The 26,204-nt window shown below is 39.7% G+C and overlaps 2 protein-coding genes across 3 annotated transcripts in view; one reads left to right on the top strand and one right to left on the bottom strand.

Annotated features, from left to right (window-relative positions):
• Positions 1-496: 496 nt before the first annotated feature.
• Positions 497-5,919, top strand: LOC104934074 (ras-related protein Rab-19). 2 transcript variants are annotated; one of them, XM_010749669.3, is made up of 5 exons: positions 497-620; positions 718-1,546; positions 3,347-3,530; positions 4,242-4,345; positions 4,432-5,919. In XM_010749669.3, exons 2-5 carry the CDS (start codon positions 1,352-1,354, stop codon positions 4,621-4,623), a joined length of 675 nt encoding a protein of 224 aa, XP_010747971.1. In that variant the 5' UTR covers positions 497-620; positions 718-1,351; the 3' UTR covers positions 4,624-5,919. The 2 variants fall into 2 exon arrangements, with proteins under 2 accessions (XP_010747971.1, XP_010747963.1); XM_010749661.3 differs by having other exon boundaries at positions 497-1,546.
• The window catches only part of lrrc17 (leucine rich repeat containing 17), a 29,974-nt gene continuing 8,999 nt past the window's right edge, over positions 5,230-26,204 (bottom strand). Inside the window, exons 2-5 of the mRNA XM_010749641.3 lie at positions 21,868-22,252; positions 20,242-20,737; positions 11,774-11,929; positions 5,230-7,311 (exon numbers count right to left, since the gene is read on the bottom strand). Of these exons, the coding sequence (XP_010747943.2) occupies positions 6,869-7,311; positions 11,774-11,929; positions 20,242-20,737; positions 21,868-22,146 (1,374 nt within the window). The 5' untranslated portion in view covers positions 22,147-22,252 and the 3' untranslated portion in view covers positions 5,230-6,868. The remainder of the gene's footprint in view (positions 7,312-11,773; positions 11,930-20,241; positions 20,738-21,867; positions 22,253-26,204) is intronic.

The raw sequence follows: 26,204 nt of genomic DNA, 5'->3' as shown, positions 1-26,204 counted from the left end.
TGAATAAGTATCTAATGTCTTCTCAGTTTGTCTACGCATTGTTCAAATTGACAAAACTTTATTTTAAATTTTAGCTGTTGATCTAGAAGCTTCAAACCCGCCTGACTGATGTACAAATATCTAAAATAATAAGCTGTCATGGTTATAAAGGTATAATATACCTTTTAATGAATTGTTGGAAGATGAAGATATAAAATGATATATGGCCGTACACAGTGGAAAATAACATTATAATGAAAAATAGTTTTAAGATTAAAACTTATAACGAATAACATGTCTTTGAATTAGAATGGAATGAATACTCTTCTCAAAACAATATCCAACATAATTGAAGATTTTGTTATGTTTCTAAATATTTAGTTGGAGAGATTTGCTTTGAGTTTGTCAAAAAAAAAAGAAAGAAAGAGAGACTACATTTCCCAGGATCCCACAGCAGTAATGGGGCTGGGCTACTTTCCTAAAACAGGTAGGGCAGGTTTCTATTGTTTCCACAGGTGCTTTGCAGGGAGAGAGTGAGCGAGGCGGAGGAGGCTATAATTCAGCAAGAACAGAAAAAAACTGATGACAGAGAGATACAGAGATAAAGAGAGAGAGAGGACACGTGTGTGAAACAACAGCAGGTGGATTGGACAGGAGCCTGGAAAACAGACAAGCATCTTTTTCAATTCCATTTCATTTAAAGGAAGTTGAGAGTTGTTTTTTTTTTTTCTTTGACAGAAAGCTAACCAGAACCCTGTGCCTGTGCAGGAGGACAAAAAGGATGAGACGTGTATTCATGCTGTCTTTCTGCTGTGGGCCATCGAAGTGGGTCAACACCTGAGAAGGAGCTGAAAAGATCAGCAGAGACTGAGACAGTTTTGTCCTGATAAAAGAGCACGAGAGGAGAGACAAGCTGAAGTGGCTGGAGACACAAGACGAGCAAGAATGAAGGATTATAAGGAAAAGACTTTTAGTTTTTTATAACTGAAAGCAGGCTGGGTTTATGTGCCTGGTACTTTACAGTACAAGCTCATTTACTTGATTTTCTAATCTCTGAATGGAACCATTTTTCATCTTGACAAACAAACATTTCCTCAACCTAAACTGGTTTTGCAGGCTGCATGTGGAGCAATGTAACTAACCTACCTGCTGGAAATCTAGTCTGGTGACTGACTGTAGCTTTCACAGGAAGGAGAAACAGTGGAATAATTCAGTTTTTTAGTGAAACATCACACCATTCTAACATTTTTTGGAGCTATTTTCTTTCCTATGACTCAGGCCTTTATCACAGATAACCCAGCATCTCTTGACCTCTAAGTCAAAACAGTGATCAACAGTATAAGGAAGGTCATTTCTCTACTGTGCCTCCACCATGCAAACTACAGGACCTGAACATGATGACTATTTTGATTTCCTGTTTAAGATCATCCTAATCGGAGACTCAGACGTAGGGAAGACCTGCGTGGTTCAGAATTTCAAGTCTGGGATTTTCTCAGAGAAACAGCAGAACACCATCGGAGTGGATTTCAGTGTACGGACCATGGATATCGAGGGGAAGAAAGTCAAGGTTAGCACTGTATGTGGTGTGTATGAGAGTGTGTATGTGTGCAGTGTGGTCGACATTAAACCACCCATATGCTGACCTTTCTAGAGTAGATTCAAAACTGAATTTTTAATGTACAGTAAATTTGTGTGCACTGAAGCCAACATAAAACAGCTTTAACAAGAGTTTGAGAATCATAGACTGGAAAACTACCGTCAAAACTGAGCCTCCCAGTATGTGACTGTAGATGAAAGTCAAGGTTCCGCATTAAAAAGGGATAAAAAAGTACTGATCAGGCTATTTCAGGCCTTTATAATCCTTAAAAGGCATTGAATTCAGTTTCCTAAAAGGCCTTAGAAGGTATTAAAAGGTTTTAAATGATTATATTATAGACATTACACGTTTATTAACTATAAGTGTGATTGTTGACAACAGATTATACACACAGGAGGCTTTTCAATCCTTTTTGTGTGCGTTTGTTTCCTTTTTTTTTTGAGTCAGTCAGCACCGTTAGAACGTGTAGCTGTAAATACTAGCTACGAAGCACAGCTTTTTAATTGGTTCATTCATCCATCCATTTTATGTTGCTTATCTGGGTTTAGGTCACAGTAATTTAGAGTTGTATCAGGAGGACTTATTGATACCTTTGGAAAGTATTAAAAATAAATAAATAAAATTTGGAAACTCTGAAGGCCAACTTACATGTAATAGATTTTTTTTAGGGGTTTAGGAGTAAATGGCACCACAATGAAAGGTGTCCTCTGGTTACAGTGTCAGTTAGAGTCCAAAACAGGTCAGACGAGCTGCTCACATGAAGGACCTGTCCTTCAGGTTTCTCTACTCTTGCTTCGCAGACAAAAATAAACCTGGAATGACTTCTCGTCACTGAGCGATAAGGAACTAAATGATTTAGTTGGATGGTTCTGCATGCATCAAAAGTACCACAGTAGCTCTGTGTGTTAAACGCTAACACACAGTTAATAATCAAAAATCTGACACTCATAATCTTAAAGATGCGCAGAATGGTCTAAAAAGTTTGAACTCACATTAGATCACACCTAACATGAACTAAATAGTTCTGTGGACAGGCCAGTTAGATAACTGCAGGATAAGAATTCATGGCATCTCAGGAAGTGAGTCAACTAAACTTTATTTTACTGGGAATAAATCCTGATCTATTAATAGTTAAGAGAACCATCTCCTCGCTGATTTATGTTAACATGAATTTAAGGTTTGGTGCCTCTCCCTTGTCCTTTCAATATCAGAGTATCGCTGACAGTGTTTACAGCATTTGATAGTGTAAAAGCATTTCCCATTTAATCTGTCTGTTTTTATGAATCAGTAAATCATAATGTAAGGTCAGCGTTGGGTTGTAAAAGTAACACAATAAATTGAATTGTGCACGAGTCAGTGACAGCTCCTGTTTGAGTGTTCACCTCAAGCCTCAGCTAAAGAGTAAAGAGCCCGAGGCTGGATGTAATCGAGCCACTTGGTACGGAGTACACTTTCTTTCTGAGTCAGATCATCATCACAAACAGACAAGCAGGTTGAGCTGGTGAGTCTGGTTCCTATGACAGCCGTTACCATGTTAACATGATCTGTTAGATGCTCAGGGACTATCTGCAGAGGGACACCAAGGTGTCTGAAATACTTTCCCGTGAATTAATTTCCCGTGTGTGTGTGTGTGTGTTGTTTATGTGCCTATCAGACACACAACTAGTCATGTATATTTTATCCACATAGCTGTTTAAAACTGATTCCCTGTTCTCGTGTGTGTGTGTGTGTGTGTGTGTGTGTGTGTGTGTGTGTGTGTGTGTGTAACAGATGCAGGTGTGGGACACGGCAGGTCAGGAGAGGTTTCGTACGATCACCCAAAGCTACTACCGCAGCGCCCACGGTGCCATCATCGCCTACGACATCACGCGACGCCCCACTTTTGACTCAGTGGCCCATTGGATCAAGGAGGTGGAGCTCTATGGAGCAACCAATGTAGTGCTGGTTCTCATAGGTGAGTGTGGGTGTGACTGAGTGATTTGTGGAAGAGGGTGAAAAAAATAACAGAAAGATTTGAGAACATAGTGCTATTTATAGTCCAGGAGTGCGTCAGAGAGGTTTAAAGTGGTATTTTTTTTAGGTTGGAGTTCATAAACTTTAAAATTTCTGAGTGATAATCTCTACCAGATAAGGAAAGGGATACAAAGTACAATGTGCTTGTATTAATTGTCAGGAATTACTTGATGATGATCGCTTCCTGGTGCACATTGAGTTCCCATAAGGTTGTTAAAGGTGATAATTTAAATTAAGTGCCTTGGTGAGGCCTTAAATGCGTTTATTATTAAAGTAGGTGACATGTTCCTTGCAGCAATATATTTTAGCGTGTAGTGGAAATATGCCCCTTTTTTTTAAATCAATGGTATGGTAATAACACTTAGCTGTGGTACTTTCTAATTTTTTGTGACATTTCATGTGATTCATTTGATTAGGCAAATAACTATCTAACCTGAAATGAAATGTTTCAGTCATGAGCATCTAAATCTGAAGGTGACACAACAAAATGGCTATTTAAAACCTGCATTGCAGTAGTACTTACAGTGCTGCATACACTTATCATGTAAATTAGATGCATTGATAATACTATTAACAGAACTCCTGCTGAGTATTTAAGGTCATCTTCTGAAATTGTGCTTACATCTCCTGACTCTTATCCTCTGTTATCTAGGTAACAAATGTGACCTGGAGCAGGAACGCCAGGTTCTTTTTGAAGAAGCCTGCATGTTTACAAAGGAGACAGGCATACTAGCTGCTCTAGAGACATCTGCAAAGGTGATGGGTCTACATATAAAAGATGAGACTTTTTGAAGTTGGTTAAACTTGTTATCTAAAGTTCTATGTCTTTGTCCCGCGTGTAGGTGAGTCAGAATGTGGAAGAAGCCTTCATGATGATGGCCAGAGAGCTGCTGGTTCGCAATGGCCTTCATGTCCAGAAGGAAGATGAAGAGAGTAACAACACACCTCGACTTCTGCTCCGGTCCAACTCTCGGCCAGTTAATGGCAATGTAGCTGCCTACACAGCACCAGAGGAGAAGAAGACATGTTGCTGATTTACTGGTGGATAAGATAGGGAAGATGAAGGCGTGTAATGTTGGAAATTACTGACAGTGGAGAAGGAAGCGGGTGAAGGACATTTAAGAGGAATGGAAGAAGATTGAAATATGGATGTGGAATATGACTAGAAGGGCCTCAACAACTGTGATTCTTTGCATTGAGGGAGTTTAGTATTGAACAATCAAATCAGTGTATCTTTTCTGTGACTTATCTGACCTTAGAGAGGTGCTACAAGAACAAGAATGTCAAACCATGGCATGTTTAGTAAGGGGAGGAGGTCAGAGACAGTAGTGACGACTGTGATCAATGTTGGGTAAAGTTACACCTTAACATTCCTTGTGTTGCATTTGGCTGTCTTCATGCTTCACCCTGCCAATAAAGCCAATAAGATTTTTGTAGTGGATAAGAAGACTCTGAGTATTCCACCCAAGTGACCTCTTGTGGTGCCTTCTATGACGAGCTGTGATCCTCTGCTGCTGCACTCTGGATGGAAATATCCCGGACAACCTGCTACAAGCCAGAAGACTGTGAATTAAACATTATAGTTGGATTCTTGCGATTTCTGATCAGCTGACATGAAGAAGGACAAAGTCTGATTTTTTTGTGTGAAACAAAGTTTCCGTAGAAGCCGAGAGCCTTCAATAGACCACTTCATTGTGAACACTAGAGGGCACTGTGATGTTATGCATAACCTATGACTACAAGTTGGTTGCTCAGTGCCTTAGACAATGAGTACTAATGTAATTTAAAACATCTGTGATTGCATTAAGAAACAGTTAACTGCGTTTACATGCTCCCCCGTAAACAGGAAAAAAGTCACCTTTTAAAGCTAAACTTTGTTGTGTTGGCAGGAAGTGATCTTGGCAAACTGAAGTAATTGAGCTGAGGAGGCCTACATCCAGGATTTAATATGTCTTTGTGTCGAATGCCAAGTTGGCAGGTCTTATTTAAACACCAACCTGGAAGTCATGTAGCTGGATTTGCACTGATTGTTACTTTCTGACGCTGACACAGCTATTCTGCCTTAATGATTATTAATTCAGTTTTGAGGGGAACACTTGTGAGAACTGTCCAGATATAGAGCAGTCCAATGACCAGGATGAAAACTCTACTCCATTTGATAATAAATAATCAATCTGTGACTATAAAATCTTTCATTGCTTTATTTTAGTGACAAAAAGGAGGATGTTAGTTGTTGTGTATTGGTCTCCTGCACACTGGGTGGCGCTAGTTGACAATCATTAAAGACTGTTTCCTGCCTTCCAGAAAGAATAAAACATATTTTTAAAGAAGTCAATTTCTTGGGTGCATTTAATAACTTTCATCTGCTGTAATTTAAGTTTTAGGAGAGCTTTGATTCAGATGCCAAATGCAAATGCAAAAAAAGTTTCCATCTTCGTCACAGTTAAGTGCTGATATTAGACCATTTTTACAATTTTTCACGTTATGCGATAATTATCAGTCATGATGTGCTTGGCAGATTCCCAGTAAAATGTATCTGGAAAGTCAAATGACCTCATTAGAACAGTGAGTCAGTGTATGATGCAATGCATCTGCTTCCCGTCACATTTGGTGTCTTAACTGGTGGTGCTGTAGGTGAGCAAGTTGTCCTGCATTTTTAGCTTTCATCATGTCTGTCCATCACTTAGTAAAACAACTCTTCAGAAAAAATAAACCCAGTTTTATTTTCCAGAAAACAGGTTGACAATGTCACACATTAATTCATACAAAAATGTTTGTTTGTATTTTTTAAAGCAAAAAAAAAAAAAGTATATCCTGATCTCATTATCAAAATAACTAAAAGAAATAAGGGAACACCTTCAGTTCATTGTGTGGGAAACCCAAAGAGGCGTTTTTGGTTGGTTATTACATCCGATACAGACTGGATTGGGAATATTCTGCAAAAAGATAAAACAAAAGCTCAAATGGCATCACCTAAACATTTGTCTAAAGGTAAAGTTAGCAAAATGGCATTGCTTCTTTTTTTTAAGGAAGTCTTAATCTCCTGAATGAGTTTTGTTGTTGTTGTCGTTGTTATCCATGCAAGATGGAAAATGCTGATTACAAAAAGGACATCTTAAACACAAATAATGGATTTTATCCCAGAATTGTATTTAAATGTCACATTTGATTTAAACCTCAAATCACTGCGACTACCTTTATTAATCCATCCATCAACCTGTCCACAGACGTCCAACACAGACCTCCAAACCACACACAGTCCGTTGATCCACCACCATTCTAACTCAGCCTGATGATTTCAAACCTGTTGGGTTTTTTCTCTTTCAGGTGCTGAGGCAGACGGCCACCCCGACTCTCAACCGTCTCCCCCATCACCTCCTGTGCCTCATTGTCTGTCCCCCTTTGTCCACCCTGTCCCGTATCCACCTCTTCAGTTTGTCTATCCTTTGGACATTCCCCGTTGTAGGTCTTGACGTAATCCTCGACGCGCCAGCCCCTGAACTCCCGTGGCGCAGAGCAGATCAGGCCAGTGTAGAAGACGCCAGGGTGGTGCTTGAGCCAGTAGATCAGGTAGTGGATGTTGTAGTCACAGATCCAAGGGTTGTTCTCCAGCGAGAGCTTCCGTAGGAAGTAGAGGTCCTCCAGTACACCATACTGGAAGTAATGGAGGCTGTTGTTGGACAGGTCAAGCTCACGGAGGTACAGCAGGCCTGCAAATGCAGCTGGGAAGGACAGAAAAGTAGAAGAAATAAGTTCCACATCTAATACTGCTGTTTGAATACTAAGTTTGTTAGCAAAGAGTTACTTATTTAGACTTCCTACTGACACAGAGCAACATTAGCCTTCACTCGAACACAGTTTTTTTTTTTTTTGGCCTCCACCAACTCCTGAGGGGAAATATCTGTCTCTGCTGCTCCACTTTCTTCACAGGCTAGTTGTTAACTTTGCATGTGTGCTGTTTTTTGCTTAAGAGGTAGAATTCAGTGGAAACTGAACAGCTGAAAACATTGCCTGTGTAAGAGATACTGTGAGAGTGAATAAAAAGGGTCAAGTAATGGGCAGTAAAACCACAGAGCTGAACCCAGAACTGCAGATTTGTATGATTTCACATCACATAAAGTAACTTATTCATTAATATTTTGGTATAATTGGTATAATTGGTTTCTCCTCTTATTTTTGGCTAATTTCCTTTAGCATGCATCCTAACCAAACAACGCAGCATACAACTCGAATATACATTATTATTGTTGCTGCCCCAAGAAATGTAGAAACACCATAAGATGGGCTCATTACACATGCCGCACTCCTCAATTCTGCATGTCAAAGTGTCCTTCGGCAAGTTATTGAACCACAAATTGTTCCCGAAGGTTGTGCCATCGATGTGCGTGGATGCGATTAGTTCCTTTCTGAAGATGTGAAGTGCAAAAGCGCCTTAAGTGGTCAGAAGACTAGAAAGACGGTAAAGGCTGTAAAAGTACAGTACATTTAGTATTTGCAAACTGATTTTTCTGTTGTGTTCTGAACTACATGTAAAAAACTACATGTAAAAAAAATTCTTAAAGATTACATGGCAGTTGCATATGCTTCATGCAATAACTGTATCAACCTGAACCTAATCAATAATAACCTAATCAACCTGAATTGTCATTAATTTGATAATAAGACATGATAGTTGTTTCTTACATGGTGGACCATCAGTGACTTTGAGCTGACTTCACAATCAAAATTACAAAATTCTAAAAAGTTGACTGTTCAAAATACTTGTTAGCAGTCTGCATAATGGGACAGTGGAGGCTGTTTCATGCTGTCCACTAGCCTTGGGCCTAACTTTGATCTTTAGAGAGCAGAAGAGAGAAATGTGAGGAAGAAGAACAGATGGAGTGTGTAGAAAGAGGTCGGCAAAGACATGAAAGAATATGAAAAATGGACACTGGGATCTAAAATTCATCAGAAATCAATTTTCAATAACTGTAACAGATAAGTTACTGTAACTGCAATCTCATCATTCAACCCTAAAGATGAGACAGAAAGAGGGAAATAGATAAGAAACTGTTTCACCTACCTCTCCCTTATCTCTGAACTCATGGGACTGACTCTCCCAAATCTGAGCCACTATCACCACAGGAAGTGTAGTGTGGCCTACTTTCATGATTCCCACCCCCCCAGGGAATGAAATAAATTGAGGAAATAGAGAAGAGGGCTTATTACTTTACTCGGCATTACATAATACCCGTTCATGTTCTTTCCACTTTTGTATTTTTTCTCCATCAGTAGAAATGTAAGTCCATTGGCCATGGGACCTTCTGCCACTGTGTTGAAATTCGGAAATGTTGTAAATGGGCTTCACGTTTGACAGACCCAGTGATACTATAAACACAAAGTTTGAGGTGCTAGAGAATTAAAGAAGAGAAGATTGACACCACTCTCACGTCCTATCCATGAATATGAAGCAAGAGTCCGTAGTCAGTTAGCTTATCTTAGCATAAAGACTTAAAACAAGAGGAAACATCTAGCCAAGCTCTGTCAAACAGTAATTTACCTAATAGTGCCTCTAAAGCTCACTAATTATCTATCACTGGTTGGTTTAATCCATATGAAACCAGTGTGTAAAGTATAAAAAAATACAATTAGCTGCTTTATGAGCGTTTGTGTGTTCAACTAGTTTTTGGCTCTGAACAGTAACTTCAAAGAATCTCTGCTGGATACCTAAACGGGTCAAAGCCAATGAGATATGTGGGTCATTCCAGAATTGGAGGACATTTTACGTCCCACCCATCAAATTTGGAATAATGCACACACAAAATACTAAAACATGTAGAGTAAATTTACTTGTCCTGAGACCAAATCTAAAAAACTGAGATAAAACAATGCTTGAAAGGAGTTTTAACAATACCAAATAAGTCTGGAGATGCTTGAAAGGAGTTTTAACAATACCAAATAAGTCTGGAGTACCCTTTAAAATGCCATTTTTCCCTTGTCCCACCCCCCTAATGACCAAATTGAATCTCAAATAAAACCGTTAAAAATGAAATTTAAATTGGATTTTTTTGGTATTATTTGTTTCATTGCTGTCTCTTCTAACTGTGGGAATATTGGTTTAAATAAACATAATATTTTAAATAGTAATTATTATTCATGGAACGTGTGTCCCACAACACGCACGCAACCCTGTTACCGTAACCTTTTTAGCATGGTAAAAGAAGAAGAAAGCAGTGCGTAACATGATACCCTGGATATGACATCGTCAAACAGTTTTCCAAAAGAATGGCTAGAGCAAAGGTGTTAGTTAATGACCTTTTAAAGATGTTGGTATGTTGATTTTGTTACCCATGGACAGAATCCTGCCTCATATTAAGCATACAGACACAAGAGTGGTATTGATCTTTTCAGCTAACTCTCTGCAAGAAAGCAAATAAGTGCATTTCTGAAAACACCAGACTACTCCTTTAATGACCACACTTTTATTAGCTAAGTGGGGTGACTTGTCAGTTCTTCTGTAATTGTTCTTTCCATGTGTTCTTTCTTTTTAAAGCATCCATATGTCATCATCCTTTGAGAATACAGTCAATCCTTTGTCATGGAATGAATGCAAGCAAAGAGCTCCACATAAGACGCTGATCTCCAAGTATTTTAATCAGCACTCCCACCAGGATTGCAGACTCACGCAACATAACACCCACAGAGACTTTGTCATCACTTTTTTCCAGATTTAATGTACACGCATTAGCACTGTTCGAGCTAACCGAACCGAAAGAATGGCAAGAAAACACAATTCTCATCAAACTTCTGCAGAGGTGATAAATTTAGGATTTCCCTTTCTGGGGTAGCAACCAGTCTCCATAACAAATAAACAAAATTTCTAAGTCTCTGGTCACCCTAACTACAGATAAGACTGTTGCATAAGTCTTGCTATTAAATTGCTGTCTACTGCTTCGTTGTTGCTTCACTTACAGTAACTCAAAGGAGATGTGAGAGGGATCTTCTCCAGCGAGTATTAGGAAAGAGTTTGGAGTTCCAGATGGGTGGGGTCCCCACATTTTGACAATTCCTGAAGTGTGAAGTTATTAGTCATGGGAAAATTGGGCCAAAATTGTCATATGTCTATTTAAACGATTATTTTGTCTATTTTGGGTTTTGTTCTACGAGGAGAAACCACAACAATCTGGCACAAAAATTGACCCAGAGACAGCAATGAAGGAAAACTGCAAATAATCCAAGTGTGCCAAAGCCTTTGTCTTTCCTTTCCATTCATGTTTCTCTCTCGCTCTGGTGATCCACCACATGAAAAGTGTAACTAAACAACTTCTTGAAGCCTTTTTTTTATTCTACTCCAAATGTGAACCCGATTAGAAAGAACCATGATGAAGACCACATGTCACTGGCTATCACGAGCTCTCAGAATTACACAGAATATAATCTTTAGTTTCCAAATAGCTTTGGATACACTCTGGCGTGCTACAAAGAGAAATTGTTTACATGTGTTGCAGGATAATGAAGAAAACTACAAGGTTTTTAAAGGATTTCCCTCCTGGGCAGGAAGACATGAGCCCAGACATCATTAGCCTGAAGAGAGCAATGAGTCTGCATTTTTTTTAATGGTGCTCCTCAGATGCTGAGGCAGTGTGTTAGTATTCAAAGCAAATAGTCTGCTTCAGTAAAATTGATCTTTTGAACACACTAAATAATCTTGTGTTTCTCTGATGAAAGACGAAATATCTTCTTCAAACGTTCCTTGATTTCTACTGAGTATTAAGAGTCGTATATATTTGGTTATCTTTGTTGTTAAATGTGTTTTTTATATTATAACTGCACCTCTGCGTATTGCCTGGTGTGTGCAATAAATCTCAGCGGGTTAATCAGGTTGTTCGTGAAACAGACTTAGTTGGTATTTATTGTAATTGTGTAATACCCTTTGTTGTTTTTAGTGCCTTTGCAAGCCCTTCAGGGTGGCAACAATATATTCACACATCGGTGACACACATGTTTCCTCTGATTACATGTTTATACACTGCATGTTTTGCTGTTATATGCTGTTATATTCAACCTCCAGTTCGGGAATCACAAGTTGAACCCATGTATAGGTCAATGTCATCAGTAATTCATCATCAATTCTTTAATAAACCCCTTCCAGCCAATCAGAAACAAGTGTCTCTGTGGTCTAATGTATTGGAGATGCTGTGTTACCTGTGTCTATACTCTGCAGGCTGTTGCTGCTAAGGTTGAGCAGCTTGAGGTCTTTGGACAGCAGAAAATGTTTGGGCCTGAGATGTTTGATGTTGTTCCTGGACAGATCCATCTTCACTATGTCCGATGGAAGGTCAGATGGGATGTTATTCAAATCTGCAAAGATGGGAGAACACAGACACGTAAGTTCTTCAACTCTGAAAGGAGCTGTAAAAATGCATGGGAAAAATAAATCAAGAGTAAAGGGTGTAAACATGTCATATCATAAAACAAAACAAATAAAGAGTCATTGCTCTATTCCTGATGATGTCTTTGCAGGATTGAGGCAGATGTGCACGACAAATGCAATCAGAACACAAAATGCAAAGCCAGAATCATCAGGAGAGCTGGAAATCCTATCTACACCCTTATACATTTTCAAGATGTTGTGTGGGTTGTGTGCAACTTTTAACCTTTTCAAGATGGTAAAATGTGACAGCATGTATAACAGTATTTCACTTCTGTGTTTTCACTCTCTTCCAGTCTTTCCAGCCACCCCCCATGTAAGAGTGTGTTTGACAGACAGATAATGTACGAAACAGTGATTCCCACATATTCCCATTTCAATAACAGATCCTCTCTGGAGTTTTAAATCTAATCCCACGCTGAAGCACATTTAACAAACACAATATTACCGATGCAATGTTGGGACAGTTAAAATAAAGATTTGTCACTGTCAACACATTTGGTCCAAAAACTAGAAAGAGCTGAGGTCTGAGTCTAGATTCTTGGATCTTCTCAACAGACAATAAACAGATCCAGATTCATGTTGACCCTTATTGCCCAAGTTCTACTATTGGGAGCCTGGATCAAAGATGTTGTGAATTCAGAAAAATGCATTTTAATGGATTTAAATGTGTTCTGTGGTTGACCACAGTCAACAGATTTGTTTTACTTGTCTGTTTGTAAAAACATGAAAATTGCTTCCACTGGAGATCACATCTGCTGAGCCAATCGGGTGACAGTACTGTACGTGCAGTAGGAGTAGGTGGCCCCTGCAACCTGTATAATTAAAATGAACATGGGTGATTGTTTTTGAAACCATTTGCAAAATGGTTGCAGATGAGAGAAAACACTAGCATGTTTAGACAGTGAATACTGACAGAGATCTAGTCAGACGATGTTTATTTTGATATAAAAGATGCCTGCGACATGTGGTTGAGCCTTCAGTCGACTAGTTTCCGATTGTATTTATTTACATGGACTGTATCATTTGCTCAGAGGACTCTGAGGCTGGTGGACACTTTTACAGTGCAGATGTTGCCGTCTTTATGCACAAGCTTTACTGCCACAGATGTTGTAGCTATTATCACGGTGCTGTAAATCATCAGTGACTCTAAGAAAACATGACACAGACACACACACAAATACAGCATGCACACAGATGTAGCCGATGAGGACTCAGGAAATGTAATTATTATTGTTCAGTGATGTGATGCAGTGATGGCTGTGGAGCGTGCAGCAGGCAGAGACATTTACAAAGGCAGGAACAGACTTTGGAGAGTCAAGAGTTAAGTTCCATACGCTATGTGTCCTCCGCAGTGAAGTCTAAAGGGAGTCTCCCTCTGTCTTAGGTGTACATGTGTCTGCAACCTTCTCCAAGCAGAATTTCAGATTAGAAAAAGATGGAAAATCTGGCACTATTACATCAGTCTTGAATTCCCAGACTCACTTGTGAGAAATCAGTCTTTTACCTTTTTTCGAGCCAAAAACATATCCTGTCTGTCCGAGAGAGATGCATCTGGGGGTCTTCTGTGTTTTACGGTGAATGAGAATAATCTTCTACACTGTGTACTGACAGCACTAGCAGCGGGTGACTATCGGTGATAGACTTGATTAGTTTAGAGAGTAGTAGAGAGAAGCAGAGCTAAGCTGTTATCTTGCTTTTTGTCTTGATTTGTTCACCCTTTACCATTGTTTCCATGTGTTTTCAGAAAGACAGACATTTTTATCAGGAACCTTTTAGAGTATTTTGTGATTTTTTTTTATTTTTATGGAGCAAATCTTTTAGATAAAGTGTGAGGCTCCTTTCCTACTTTCACATCTGTGCCTCTTCAGAGCAAACCGCTGAATGAAGAAACACAGAGGGCGCAGGAGAACATGTCAGGAAAGTCATTCATTCATATCTGGGTTTGGATGGGGTTTTTTTTTGCTGAATGAGTCATTATTTCTGTGCAGATGTGAACATCTGTCCATTATTTTCTGTCCAGAAAAATAGTAGTGCTTTGCTACTACCTGAGAAACTCTCCCCCTTTCTGGGGAAGTGTTTCGTCTGACAACTCTGCTCTAAATTCAGTTTGGACCAATGGCTCTTTTTTCATCATTTATTCTTAGAGGTCTAAACTATAACTATAACGCCTACTTTATGTCAAAGTGCCAGGTTTGAATTACCTGATGCAGCAGTTTAGTGAGTCATTTGTCCTATAAAGATTCCATTATTACTTAAACACATGTTGGCCGTGCATTAGTCTCATATGGATTGCAGTATGTACAGCAGTATTTACATAGCTTGAATAGATCGGGCTAAGCCATTTACAAGATTTAGTAGGAGTGCAGAACATTAATCTGGACATTTATCTACATATCCTCCTCCACAGAGTATAGGTTAACACTGCTGATGAATTACATTTGCACGTAGTGTTAAGGAAATATATGCATTCAGATTGTTTTTCCCTTTTTTCTCCACCATATATTCTATTTCCATTATTGCAAACGGTGAAATATACGGCTACATCTGTGGGACGTATTTCATTTGTGTATCAATACTGGTTCTGTTTTGAGCAGGTGCTGCAGTGTTTTATACTGTTTAGACAGTAGAAAGGGAAGCAGTTCATTTTTTTTTTTTACACTGTTGACATGATTACTCTGGGGTCAACTGTGCGTAGTGCAGTGAATCTTTGTGGTTTGGAACCACGCCACGGGCTTGACCGTAGAGATTTCTTGACGTGTTCTCTTAGCACTAGACACATAGCTTTGTAGCGTTAGGTAGCAGTTCAGAAGGTCAGAAGATGAAATATCAAATTTAAACTAAACATATTATATATGAGGTCATCTCAGTTTACGGAGTGGTTCGGTTATATGACCCAAAGAGACGTGGATATTCTGTTTAAATTATTTAGCTACGCTATTAATCATCCTGAAGCGTAGGCTTAAGTGAGTTGGGGTTTGTAAGTCCCCTCTCTCTCTCTAATTTGATAACTCCCCCCTCTGCTTCTAGGCTCTGGATTTTGCAAGCAGGTTATGTTTCAGCTTTATATATTATACGTAACTCTTTGTCATCATTCAGACTAAAGACATAGAGGCAGGGGTGAAGCCTTTTCTAAACATGCTGACAACTCTGTTTATAGGATCTCACTATTACAACGACCAGATTAGTGCTACTAGTCATGTCCTCCCTTACAAGATGGTTTGACTCATGCTACATTTTTAAAAGAGGTTTATTGCCTTAATGCTGTAACTCCCATGGACAAGTACAGAGTATGTTTTTGTGTCAGACTGACTTTCTTTTCAAGAGGTTGTGCACAAAAGCTACTTTGTGTCCTTGACAAACAAGATTTGTACTTAGTACAGTATTATAGGCCTATGTAAAAACATGGTAGCTACATTATCCACGGGGCAACTCGACAGTTAATAGTTGGGTCAGAGATTTGTGTGTTGTGGTAGCAGCCACTGCTAGCCTAAAGCAAAGATAAAAAGTGGCCTTGTAGGCTCACACTCCACACCCCGAGATTTAATTTATTTTCAACTGTGTGCACAACTTTGTCTTCAGTGCCAACTGACATCACTTGAGACCATTTATCAGACTTGATGTGGTTCCCTCCAGTAGTATTCCCCAACACCTATACAGTAAGCAGACTTTCGTTGAGTTCCCCTTTAAGTGGCTAAGACGTTACAGCTCAAACAAACAAGTAAAAACAAACTTGATTGTAATGAATACATCCGGTGTCTGTCTTGGGACATGTAATGTAATGAGTACATGTAATTGCTTATTTTTGCTGATGTAACTATGACAACAGCATCTCGGGAATAACAAAATAAAGACAATAATCAAAATGTAATCATCCACGGTATGTCCATCCAAATCCTGACCATTAAACAGTGTAAGTTACTGCCAACATGCCTACAATAATCTCATATCAAGCGCTTTTTGTTCTCACAGTTTTGTTCTCACAGTTTTTGGTGACTTTTTCACCTTTGGAAATTTTGAACCCCCAGAAGTGTAAGAGTTCCCAGTGTAGACGCGACCGTCAAAACTACTGCAGGAAAACTTCTTGGCGCCTGGCGGAGTCTGCAGCTGAATCCTGCTGTTAGTCGAGAGTGATGTCCTCTTTTCTCATTCATGCTCTCTTTGTCTGTCTCTCGTTCAAATGACATGATGGAAGATTCATCTGTTCTGCTGACTAAACGCCTGCTGTCTATGATCCAGGTAGTCTAGAGAGAGCCTGACATAATATCATGCGTGTGGGCGTGTGTGTGACTGGGAAGCAGCCAACTCACCATATACATGACTCACCTATTTAAATTCCCTGAAGTTTATATGAGGGATTTATGTTACTTCGGAAACCAATGATTTCTTGACCTCAGCACAGTCTTGAAGGCAGAATCCGAAACTAAGCTAAAACATACCACCCTGTAGATCAACAATAAGATGAGATGTGTATGGAATGATTGAAAAGCTACACTATTACCCCAGCTTACCTCGCTGCTACACATGTATCCTAAAACAAACACTATCTATATTAGACATCTTCTTTATTTGTTTAAAAGACTACTAGTCTTAATAAAAGGTTAATAAAAGCTAATAAATGCTTCACGATGACCAGTATTAATTCAGGATACATAGCCTACTATTTAGAGGGAGCTTAACAATGGTTCCATTGTATTAAATGGACAGACATAATTTGAGGGCACGATTTGATATTACCACACAGTAACTCTGAGGTCCACGTCCCATCTTTGAGAAACAGAGTCTAAAGAACTCCCATATTGACTCTAACCACTCTGTATAGAATGATCTCCAGGGAGACTGATGTGGAGCCTGAAATCTGCTGTGGTTCACCTCAAGGAACAGCATTCAAACCAGAGTGAGGGAGACATGGAGACAGGGGGATAAAAACAAGGAGGAAATAGATAGAGGAAAATATAGGGTCATACTGTGAGACATCACAGTATGTTTCCACTCTGCTCAAGGATTTCTGATTCTCGTTCACAGTTTGGTTTCCAGTCCTAACCATCTTCCATATTTGTTCCACCTCCACATACTCGTGTTCATCCTCTTCGCAAACTTTGTATTTTTGACTCTTGTGCTCACATAATGCATGTTCCTAATATTAAAACATGAACACAAATTAAAGGTACCCTGTGGACTTTTTGACCACTAGTAGCACTATAAAACAATGTTGGGTCCCATGCATCATGCTACTCCAGTAATCAAAACACATAAAGAAGTATAGCAATGCAGAAACAGAGGCTAAGAAGAAGTAACTGAATGCAAGCTCATAAATTTGGATGTAAACAAATACTTGACAAAAGTTAAGTTTCAAAATACATAAAGGCTATTCTTAGCCTTTATGTATTTTGAAACTTAACTTTTGTTTACAAGGGGAAAGCTATTTTTATGCCCTGTGACCTCCTAACAATGTCCCTGTGGGATGGAGGCAATGTATTTTGGAACATGGATAGAGCAATAATGCTCTGATCTCCTAAAAAGGCACTCTTCACTCAAGGTACAGTAAAGCCATGCGACTCCATATTAAATATTTAACAATGTATTTCTTAAGAATGTAATTTAATATGCATGTGGGTATTGCTTAACCCAAAGTGTTCACTGTACCACTGCATCTGTGTTTATACTGTTGAAAAGATAAAAGAAGGAGGATAAAACATAATGTGTGATGATATAATCTACCTGTGATTAGATTTCAAACAGCGACAGCTAATACAGCCAGAGCAACTAATGAGAACAGTGGTGTTCAATGAAAACAACAATATAAAAAGACTCCAAACCCTCGACTGGTATCAACTTACAATACAACTATAAGGGCGTCCTTGCAAATCAAAAGCACAGAAACATGTACTGAACGCCATGCACAACAGCTGTAGTATATTAAGCAACATTCACACATTGCATATCGCTTTCATAGCGGGGCATGGTTTAGAAGGGGGCAGGATGTAGAGTTATTACCGGGCATGAAAAAAATAGGAAAAAGATGTGGAGAGATGGATGGGAGAATTAGGCTGTGAGAAAAACAGAGAGACCTTATGGTGGTTCAGATAATGAATCGATTCAAAAGCTCTACTGTAGAATTTAAAAAAAATTAGGAAAATATGCAAAAATGTGTCCTCAAGCATTGACACAACACAGATGCTGCATTGTGTGGTTTTGGCTTGTCGATGCTCTGTGAAAGATTGCTTTCTCCGAAAGGCATAAGCTCTCCATTTATAGATGAATTCAACTGCTCTGTTCAATTTGGGAGCTGATGGTCTGAAACACGGACACAGACAATCTTTCAGTTCAGTGTGTTGACAGTGGAAGCTATTTGAGCATCAGAGGAGTCATGTTTTAGTGCTTTGAAGAAGAGAAAGATAAAAGGTCTGACAGAAAGGTAGCAGATTAAAGAGTAACCAAGAATAAATGGTCCAGATAAAAGTAACAAAAAGTGATCTATTTGCATATATTCTGAAATTGTCATCCCTGCCTCCGGTTTGTCTTTCAAAAGCAACACTGAAACTACATTTTTATGGAGTACTGGAGAAGTTACAGCCTTTATGATAGCAGCCTCATAGTGGCATTTTTACACAAAGAGAGAACCAGATGTGAAAACTGGAGGAGCTGAAACAAAGTTGGAGCACTTTCTTCGCCTCTACTTGTCTTTAGTTTGACTGATGCCTGCCTGTTTCTATTTTTTTCTGCAGCTTTCTACCCATGCTGACTTAAACAGATTACTGAAAACACTAACAGACTGAGATGCTGGTGGGTGTTGGTGTCTTTTAAAAACCTGCAGATGCATGATTCAAATTAGAGCACGTCACAGTACAATAGAGACGGTGCTGTATTTGCTGTATAGAAACACCACAATAGACCACACACAAAAACAAACACTAGCCTGAAATATCCTAAAAATAAAGTGAAACCTTCTCAGTAGACCCAAACCATTAACCAAAAGCTGCTGTGTGCCTCTTTAGGGGGAAAAAAGCTTTGAAAGTACACAGCACGACCAGACCAGAGCCTGCTCCCCCCCTAGCGAGGTTCAAATGCCCCACGTGGCAGACTTAATAAAACAAACACAACTCTGCTTGCTCAGCCTTGTCTGGTTGTAACCAAAACATTAGACAGCAAACTACTGCCCAATTTTTGCTAGACAAGCAAGCATGACTCTACACTAAAGAGCGCTCACAAATGTACCTTTTTATATAAAGTGCTCCTCTGCCAGGGGCAGTTGTTTTGTTATAGATATATTTGCCAGGAAGATTATTTTTCGTCACACATGATAACCACTGAATGAGTAGAAAAGCTTGAGTTAACCACACAACGACACTTCAAGTTTCTAATGGAGGAAAAATAAAGTGAGTCTTTGTGTGAGCTCATATTCAGTTTGTTTTTTCAAGTTGACCCTTTTCTGTGGATGTAGTAGCTATTACATTTTTAACAAAGGATAAGTTGGTGCACAGGGTTTTTTTATTAACACTGATTCATTCATGTTCACCCAACATAGTGGATCATAAAGCTGAATTATTTTCATAACAAGAGGGTCTACACAGCAATGCCAATGACTGTGAGGATGGACAGCGGTTAAGCTACATGTTAAAACCAGCATGTGAATATATACTCGTAAAAATAAAGCAGGTCTAATGGGTAACATGTTTAAGATCCTAGGGAGCAGTGTGTAGGATTTCGTGCTGTATAGTGGAGAGGTTTTGATCTAGTTTAGTGGCCACAAAACAAATGAAAAATGCAAAATGCCATATCTAGAGCATTTAGTGTTTAGGTTGTCTATTCTGGGCTACTGTAAAAACATGGCAGTTCAACATGATCGTCTTCGGAAGGGGATCCCCTTACTGTCTATCGATATAAAAGGCTCTTTCTAAAGTAACAATAAAGTAATTATATTCCATTTCTGCCATATTCTGTAACTAAGACCCCCCAAAACCTGACAAACTGGACCTTTAAGTCATGAAACAAATATTAAGTAAGTGGAATTTTGACCCAATAACAACCCAACCGTAGAAAAGTTAAGTGATGTCTAAAGGTAGAAATATAATTGAGGAGATATTATAGTCTGGACTGGTGGTGGACCAACCTACTGACCCAACAATGCCGTCATTTATGGAGCTAAAAAGTACCTACAACTGTCAAAAACCCATCTTGTGTCAACAAGGTTTAACAAAACATGTCATTGTGTTTCAGAGATGCAGAACTTCAGCCTCACCTTTGCTGCTGCAGTTCAGCAGAGGTTTGGGGAACATGTAGGTGTGGCACATAGACGTGGCCTCTGGCTTCAATTTGATCGTTGGAGGCCTTGGCCCCCTATCTCTGTCCTCCGGCCTCCCGATTACCTGGTTGTCACCAGCACACAACAACTCCACATTCAGCTTCTTCAGCTTCTGGCCCTTCAGCGACAGGGGCTCCGCACATTTAGCGTAGTTGCCCAGGTTGCGGTGGCTAGGCACCTGCAGCATCGTGACCAGACTTTCCAATGAGCAGTGACAGCTCCAGGGGTTGTCATAAACACGGAGGTAGGTAAGGCGGGGCAGGGGGAGCAGGACCTCCTCTGAGGCTGTTTTCAATCCGTTGTGCTGGAGTAGCAGGGTGGTGAGCTTGGAGAGGCCGGTGAACGCTCCAGCCTCCACCATGGAGATGTCATTCTGCTGGAGGTCCAGGCTCTTCAGCTGGGTGAACTGGGAGAACATGTTGTCCCTCAAGACCTAAAGAGGGAAATATGAGTTGTTTGTGTAATTGTTGTATAAGGACTTTTTACATCTCATATTCTGGACAAAGAGTTGACCCTGGGATAACTAAGCTCCTTTCACTCACGCATTGTTAACCCAGGGTTATCCTTAACCCAGGGCTTTACGATTCATAGTACAGTTTGCTGAGTTTGCTAGCCTTGGGTTAAATATCTGCTGGAACAAATATTTACATGTATGTTTACTTTAGCCCAGATTGACACTGGCACATTTTGGAAGATATTTGGTTTTGTATTTTGTTAATTCTCCACAAACACAGGGCTAGCCCTGCTCCAGAACAGGGCCAGTAAACCCTTGGCTGAAGCTGGACTTGAATGTGGCAGTGTGAAAGCTTCCTTATCCTGGGGCTTACACCGCACGTGATCGCACCTCTTGTGTGATTGAACCAAAATGGTAGTTCTGTGAGCGGTCATGACTATAAGTAACACCTTTCACATTACACTTTTTACTCAGTTTTTATATGAAAGTATAAATATTGCACATTTAAGTACATATTGTAGTGTAGAGCTTTAATAGTCTAATAATATTTAATTATGTTTGTGATTATGTGCTAAATCCAACAGTGCCAAAAGCTGCTGCTAAAAAAAACAACAACCAAAAAAACCTTCATTCTTTCCCCGTTTACTTATTCATTCAACAACTCAACTCCCTAAACTTGAAAGAGTGACAGTAAAGCTTAATTATACTCATTGTTCGTTGATTTGATCAGTGTTTATGATTAATTCCTCTTTTTATTATTTATTACATCCCCGGCTAACCATTTTGTTTTATTTCTCTCAACACCTGTGAAACACACATCCTGTGTTCACTCTAACATATGAACAAAAATCTACACTCACACACACACACACACATAGCAGACAAATCTGTCTTTGATCTCGGCCCCAAATAAATGGAGCACAGATGCTCGGGGTATCAACAAGTTGGCTGGGTTTAGGGTCGGAGTCAGAGGCTTGAAGCACTAATTCACAGAAAACTGATGGATTTGGAAGATATTCCCAGAATCTGTTAATTATTGTTGGTCTAGTCTGGATTGTAGCAGGTGCTCTATGTCTCGCCTCTTTATATCTGAAAGTGTCCGTACATACCTGAATCTTATTTCTTGCCAACAGTAAATGGTGAATATCTTTGGGCCAATCCTGCATCACGGTGGTCAGCTGCCTATCCTGGCAGTCCAAGTACTTCTCTCCTGCCTCTACGTATTCCTTACACTCCTGAGTTTGACGTCTCATCAGTCCAGCCCTGCCTCTGCCCCGTACACGGCCCCCGGTGCCCCTCTCCGCCGCCCCTGACCGAGGGCCTCTCTTCCTGAAGGGCTCAGCTGGTCGAAGGAGCAGCAAGAGGAGAATGGTAGTGAGGAGATGCATGATGGGAGAGGAGTGGAGAGGAAGGGTGGCCTCTTGGTAATCAGGTCAACTTTAGAAGACTGCTGTCAGATGATTGGTGTGACGGGACACAGGAGGCCGGTCACAGCTGTGTGTTTGAAGAGAGAGAAAAACAGAAGAAGAGAGAGAAGGAGAGGTGAATTTAAAAAGGTCTTGGCCCTTTCACACAAATTGACGCACAATTTAGCTGACACTTGATTTGCTGCCGACATTTTGCAGACTGGCTATCAGTGAGTGAAATCCCATTTGGATGATTTAGAGGTTCATTTTCTGATTTATATGCCTTGAATGTTGATAAGACAGAAATATAAGGGCAAAGGTCCAATAACCTAAAGTCCATTAACCACACATTTAAACTATTGCTAATAGTGAATGTATTTATCAAGAAGTAGTCCTGCAAGTCACTGAGTCAGGCTAGCTGTTTCAAGTTTTTGTGCAAAGTAAAACCCAACCGTCTTCCTAAGAGGTTTTGTGTTGAAGTAACAACTTCACTTTTATCTGTATCATGGTCTCAGAGAATGCAACGTAACACAAAGCCAAGGTTACCAATAAAAGTCCTTAGTAGGCAAGGCTGGACCAGCAAGAAAATTGGAAATTGGAAACTTTGAATAAAAGGTGAAGTGCATCTGGAAGCTACTGACAAAACAAAAGTGATGTGGTTAGCCAGGAATTTTACCCTGTACCAAGTGGAGATGAATCTCTGTTGTTTCTGGAACCCCTCTTTTGAATGTCCCTTGACTTTGAGATTACAGAGACAAACAAAAATGAAGTGGTGCCCAATAAATTCTTTAAGACAGTTGCAGATTGCTCATTTACGCAATGTGCAAAGAAGCTACTGGCTAGCTTGCAAGCACTGAATCATCCATTGTGTTGATGAGAAGTGACAGCGGCAGATTTTTTTTCAGTGACACAATGGCACAAGAGTTAAAGTTACCATAAAAGATAATGTACAGTTGAGTTTAATCTTTTAAAAAACACCAAATGTTTGGAAATACAGAAATGAGTGTTTAGAGCGAGGTTTTAAAAAGTCCGTACATGAATAGAATCTCAAATACAATCAAATGTACAAGGATTCTGAGTCGAGCTGACAACTAAAACGATAACACATCGCACATGTTGAAAGAATTAGTGGAGAGGCAGAGGATGAATGAATAAAAGTGGGGAGAAGTGGAAAGGAAACAGGAAGTGGGCTGAAAAATGAAAAGAAAGAGACATTTGTTGCATGTCAACATGTTTTGGGTTCAAATGTGGTCATTATAAAGTGCTGTTTTCTTTCTGGGGTACCTCATGAATGTTTTCTACCCTCAGCTTAATAGACATTTAGCTTCATTTTGTTGATTCCTTCTCTCTTTGTTTGCATTTTGGCATGTTTTTATTGATTAGTTATTCTCAAACATTCATTGACTTGCAGAATGTTTATCCCTTGCAAAATAAGTACTTGTGTCTCAGATCCATATGTGGTTTTATTTTAAGATTTGAGATTTACCGCAACAACGATTGAGTTTAGGCAACTAAAAACATTACGCTAGTCTTATTGTCACCATGAATTTGCCAAGAAACCAGCAGGGGACTCAAAGAAGTCATGGCCATCCGTCTAAGAAGTAGTCCTGCAAGTCATAGAAACAGGCTAGCTGTTTTCAGTCTTTGTGCAAAGTCAAACCAAACCTTCTTTCTTATAGGTTTTGTGGTGGATAAACAACTTCACACTGTTCCCCTTTTGCTACTGAGAGAAGACAGTGATTGCTGACACGACCACAAGAGGTTGTTTGTGTTATAAACGTACTGTTTGAATTAATTTTGGGAACAGAAACAGAGAATTAGAAGATCCTCTCATGTCTGTTTACTAAATATAATGCCAGCAAGTTAGCGTAGCTCAGGGTGAAACAGTCTAGCTTGGAATGAGTAACTTCCTGCAGTCTATACTCATCGTGTGGCTTACTGTATGATTACTATACCTGCAGTTGTAACTGCTGAACATACAACAAATATCTTAGCTTAACATATTCATATTGTATCTATCTTTTTGCACTTCTTGTTGGATGCTAAATTGTATTTTGTTGTCTCAGTACTCTGAATTAGACTCAACTTCATCATTTTTGCACAATTTTAACTGACTAGCCTGAAACAAGAAGTAGTCTGGCATATAAGACCTCTCCCATGAAACAACAAATTGTCCTTTTTAGACTCTGGTTTTGTATGGACTGAACAAAACAGATATTTGGTGTTAAATAATGTGCTTTAGAGTTACTCATAAGCAGATTTTGTTATTGTTCAACAGAGCGGGCTAGCTGTTGCTATTTTGATGCTAAGCTAAGCTATGTGGCTGCTGGTAGCTTTTTTTTTTTTAATTATTATTATTATTTTTTGGCCTTTTATGCCTTTTTATTGATAGTACAGCTGAAGATAGACAGGAAGCAGGGGGCAGAGAGAGGGGGAATGACACGCAGTAAATGGCCGTCCAATGCGGGATTCGAACCGGGGCGAGCTGCAGCGAGGACTGAAGCCTCTACACACGGGGCGGCCGCTTAACCCACTACGCCACCGACCGCCCGCTGGTAGCTTTAATGGAGAGATATGAGAGTGGTAGGAATCTCCTCATACTTGGCATTTCTCAAAATATACAACTTTAGCTTTAAAACTAGTCTGACTACTTCTTGTCTTGTCTTTCTCGCTCTTTCTTAGGGTCTTGCTGTTTTGCCATTTGTACTGCCAAACTGTTAAACTATCACCAGCCAAAAACATAAAAACTCCAAGTGATATTTATGGCTAAATAATGATGGTGAAAATAATGACTGTCATTATTTATTTATTTGCCACACAGCAGTTGTTTTTTGGACTGACTGTGCCCATATGTGTGCCTGTGTGGGTGTGTTTCCACATTGTATGATGAAAAAAAAAGTGAGTCATGGCTCCCTTGTGTGATAGAGGCAAAAAAGGAAGGTCCAGAGGTCTGCCAGTAAACCATACAAAGACACACAGACTCGTATGCAAGCTGACTCAGTCCAACTGTACCAAACCACAGCTCCCTTACAGGGTTCCATGGAACAAGCCCGTCAATGCAGATGGTGTCGTTCCATTGTGAAAACAGACTGGGCATGTTAGCTGGCTACAGACAGAAAACGCTGAGAATGTATCTTGGGATGTTCTTTCCAGTCCATTGAGGCTCTTCAAGTTCAATTGTCCATCTATCAATCGTCTCATAGAAAACAACCTGAAAGTTCGATTCCTTGCACAGGCAAAATACACGCTAGTGAGCTGTTACACAAAGTGAATGGATGGCTTCTTCCCAGCCACCAGCTGGCAGTGTGTGTGATATATTATGTATGTATAGGTCTGAGTCTCTTTCTTTTCCGAATTTGTATATACAAGCGTGCCCTTATAGATGTATTTGTATGTCTGTACATCAACTGCGAGCACATGTGTTGTGTTTGCGATTGTGCAGCTGAAGAGAGACATGTTTCAACATAAGGTGAGACTTCTGCCAGTCCAAACACCAGACCAGACTAGACTGAGGTGGAAAGCATGGACTGGAGGGGTCTTGAGTAGACACAGACACAACCTCCCCTCAGTGTATAACTGCTTTCAAGTTAATTTATTTAGTTACATGTGGTTCATATACAGCACTGTGGTGCAACTGCACCAGGAGTCTTGCACAGCTCAGTGGGTGAAGCATGGCAATAACATCTCAGGGCAAACACGTACTCCAGTACTGTGTAGCTATATCCTCCAAAACATACGTAACGTAGAAAATATTAGGGATGTAGGGTGACAAATTACAGGAAAAACCACCACATGGCCATCACACACCTCCGCAATATCCTTTGGCAAGGATTCCAAGTTTCTGGAACTGTACTGGAGAGATGGACAACATTTTCCAAAGATATAGTTTTTTATTTTTTATTTCCACTCATACTGATGACCTTTCTTATATCATGCGGTAAAGGACAATAAACCAAAGTGCATTTCATTTTCTATTTTAAGTTAAATAACATAACTGGGCTTTTCTGTAGTGGTGGTTAACTGTCCACGCCTTATTTTTG

The sequence above is a fragment of the Larimichthys crocea genome, chromosome XX (assembly GCF_000972845.2).
Source record: "Larimichthys crocea isolate SSNF chromosome XX, L_crocea_2.0, whole genome shotgun sequence".
Classification (NCBI taxonomy): Eukaryota; Metazoa; Chordata; class Actinopteri; family Sciaenidae; genus Larimichthys; species Larimichthys crocea.
The sequence above is the reverse complement of the archived record's forward strand: the minus strand, read 5'-3'. Positions and strand labels throughout refer to the sequence as shown.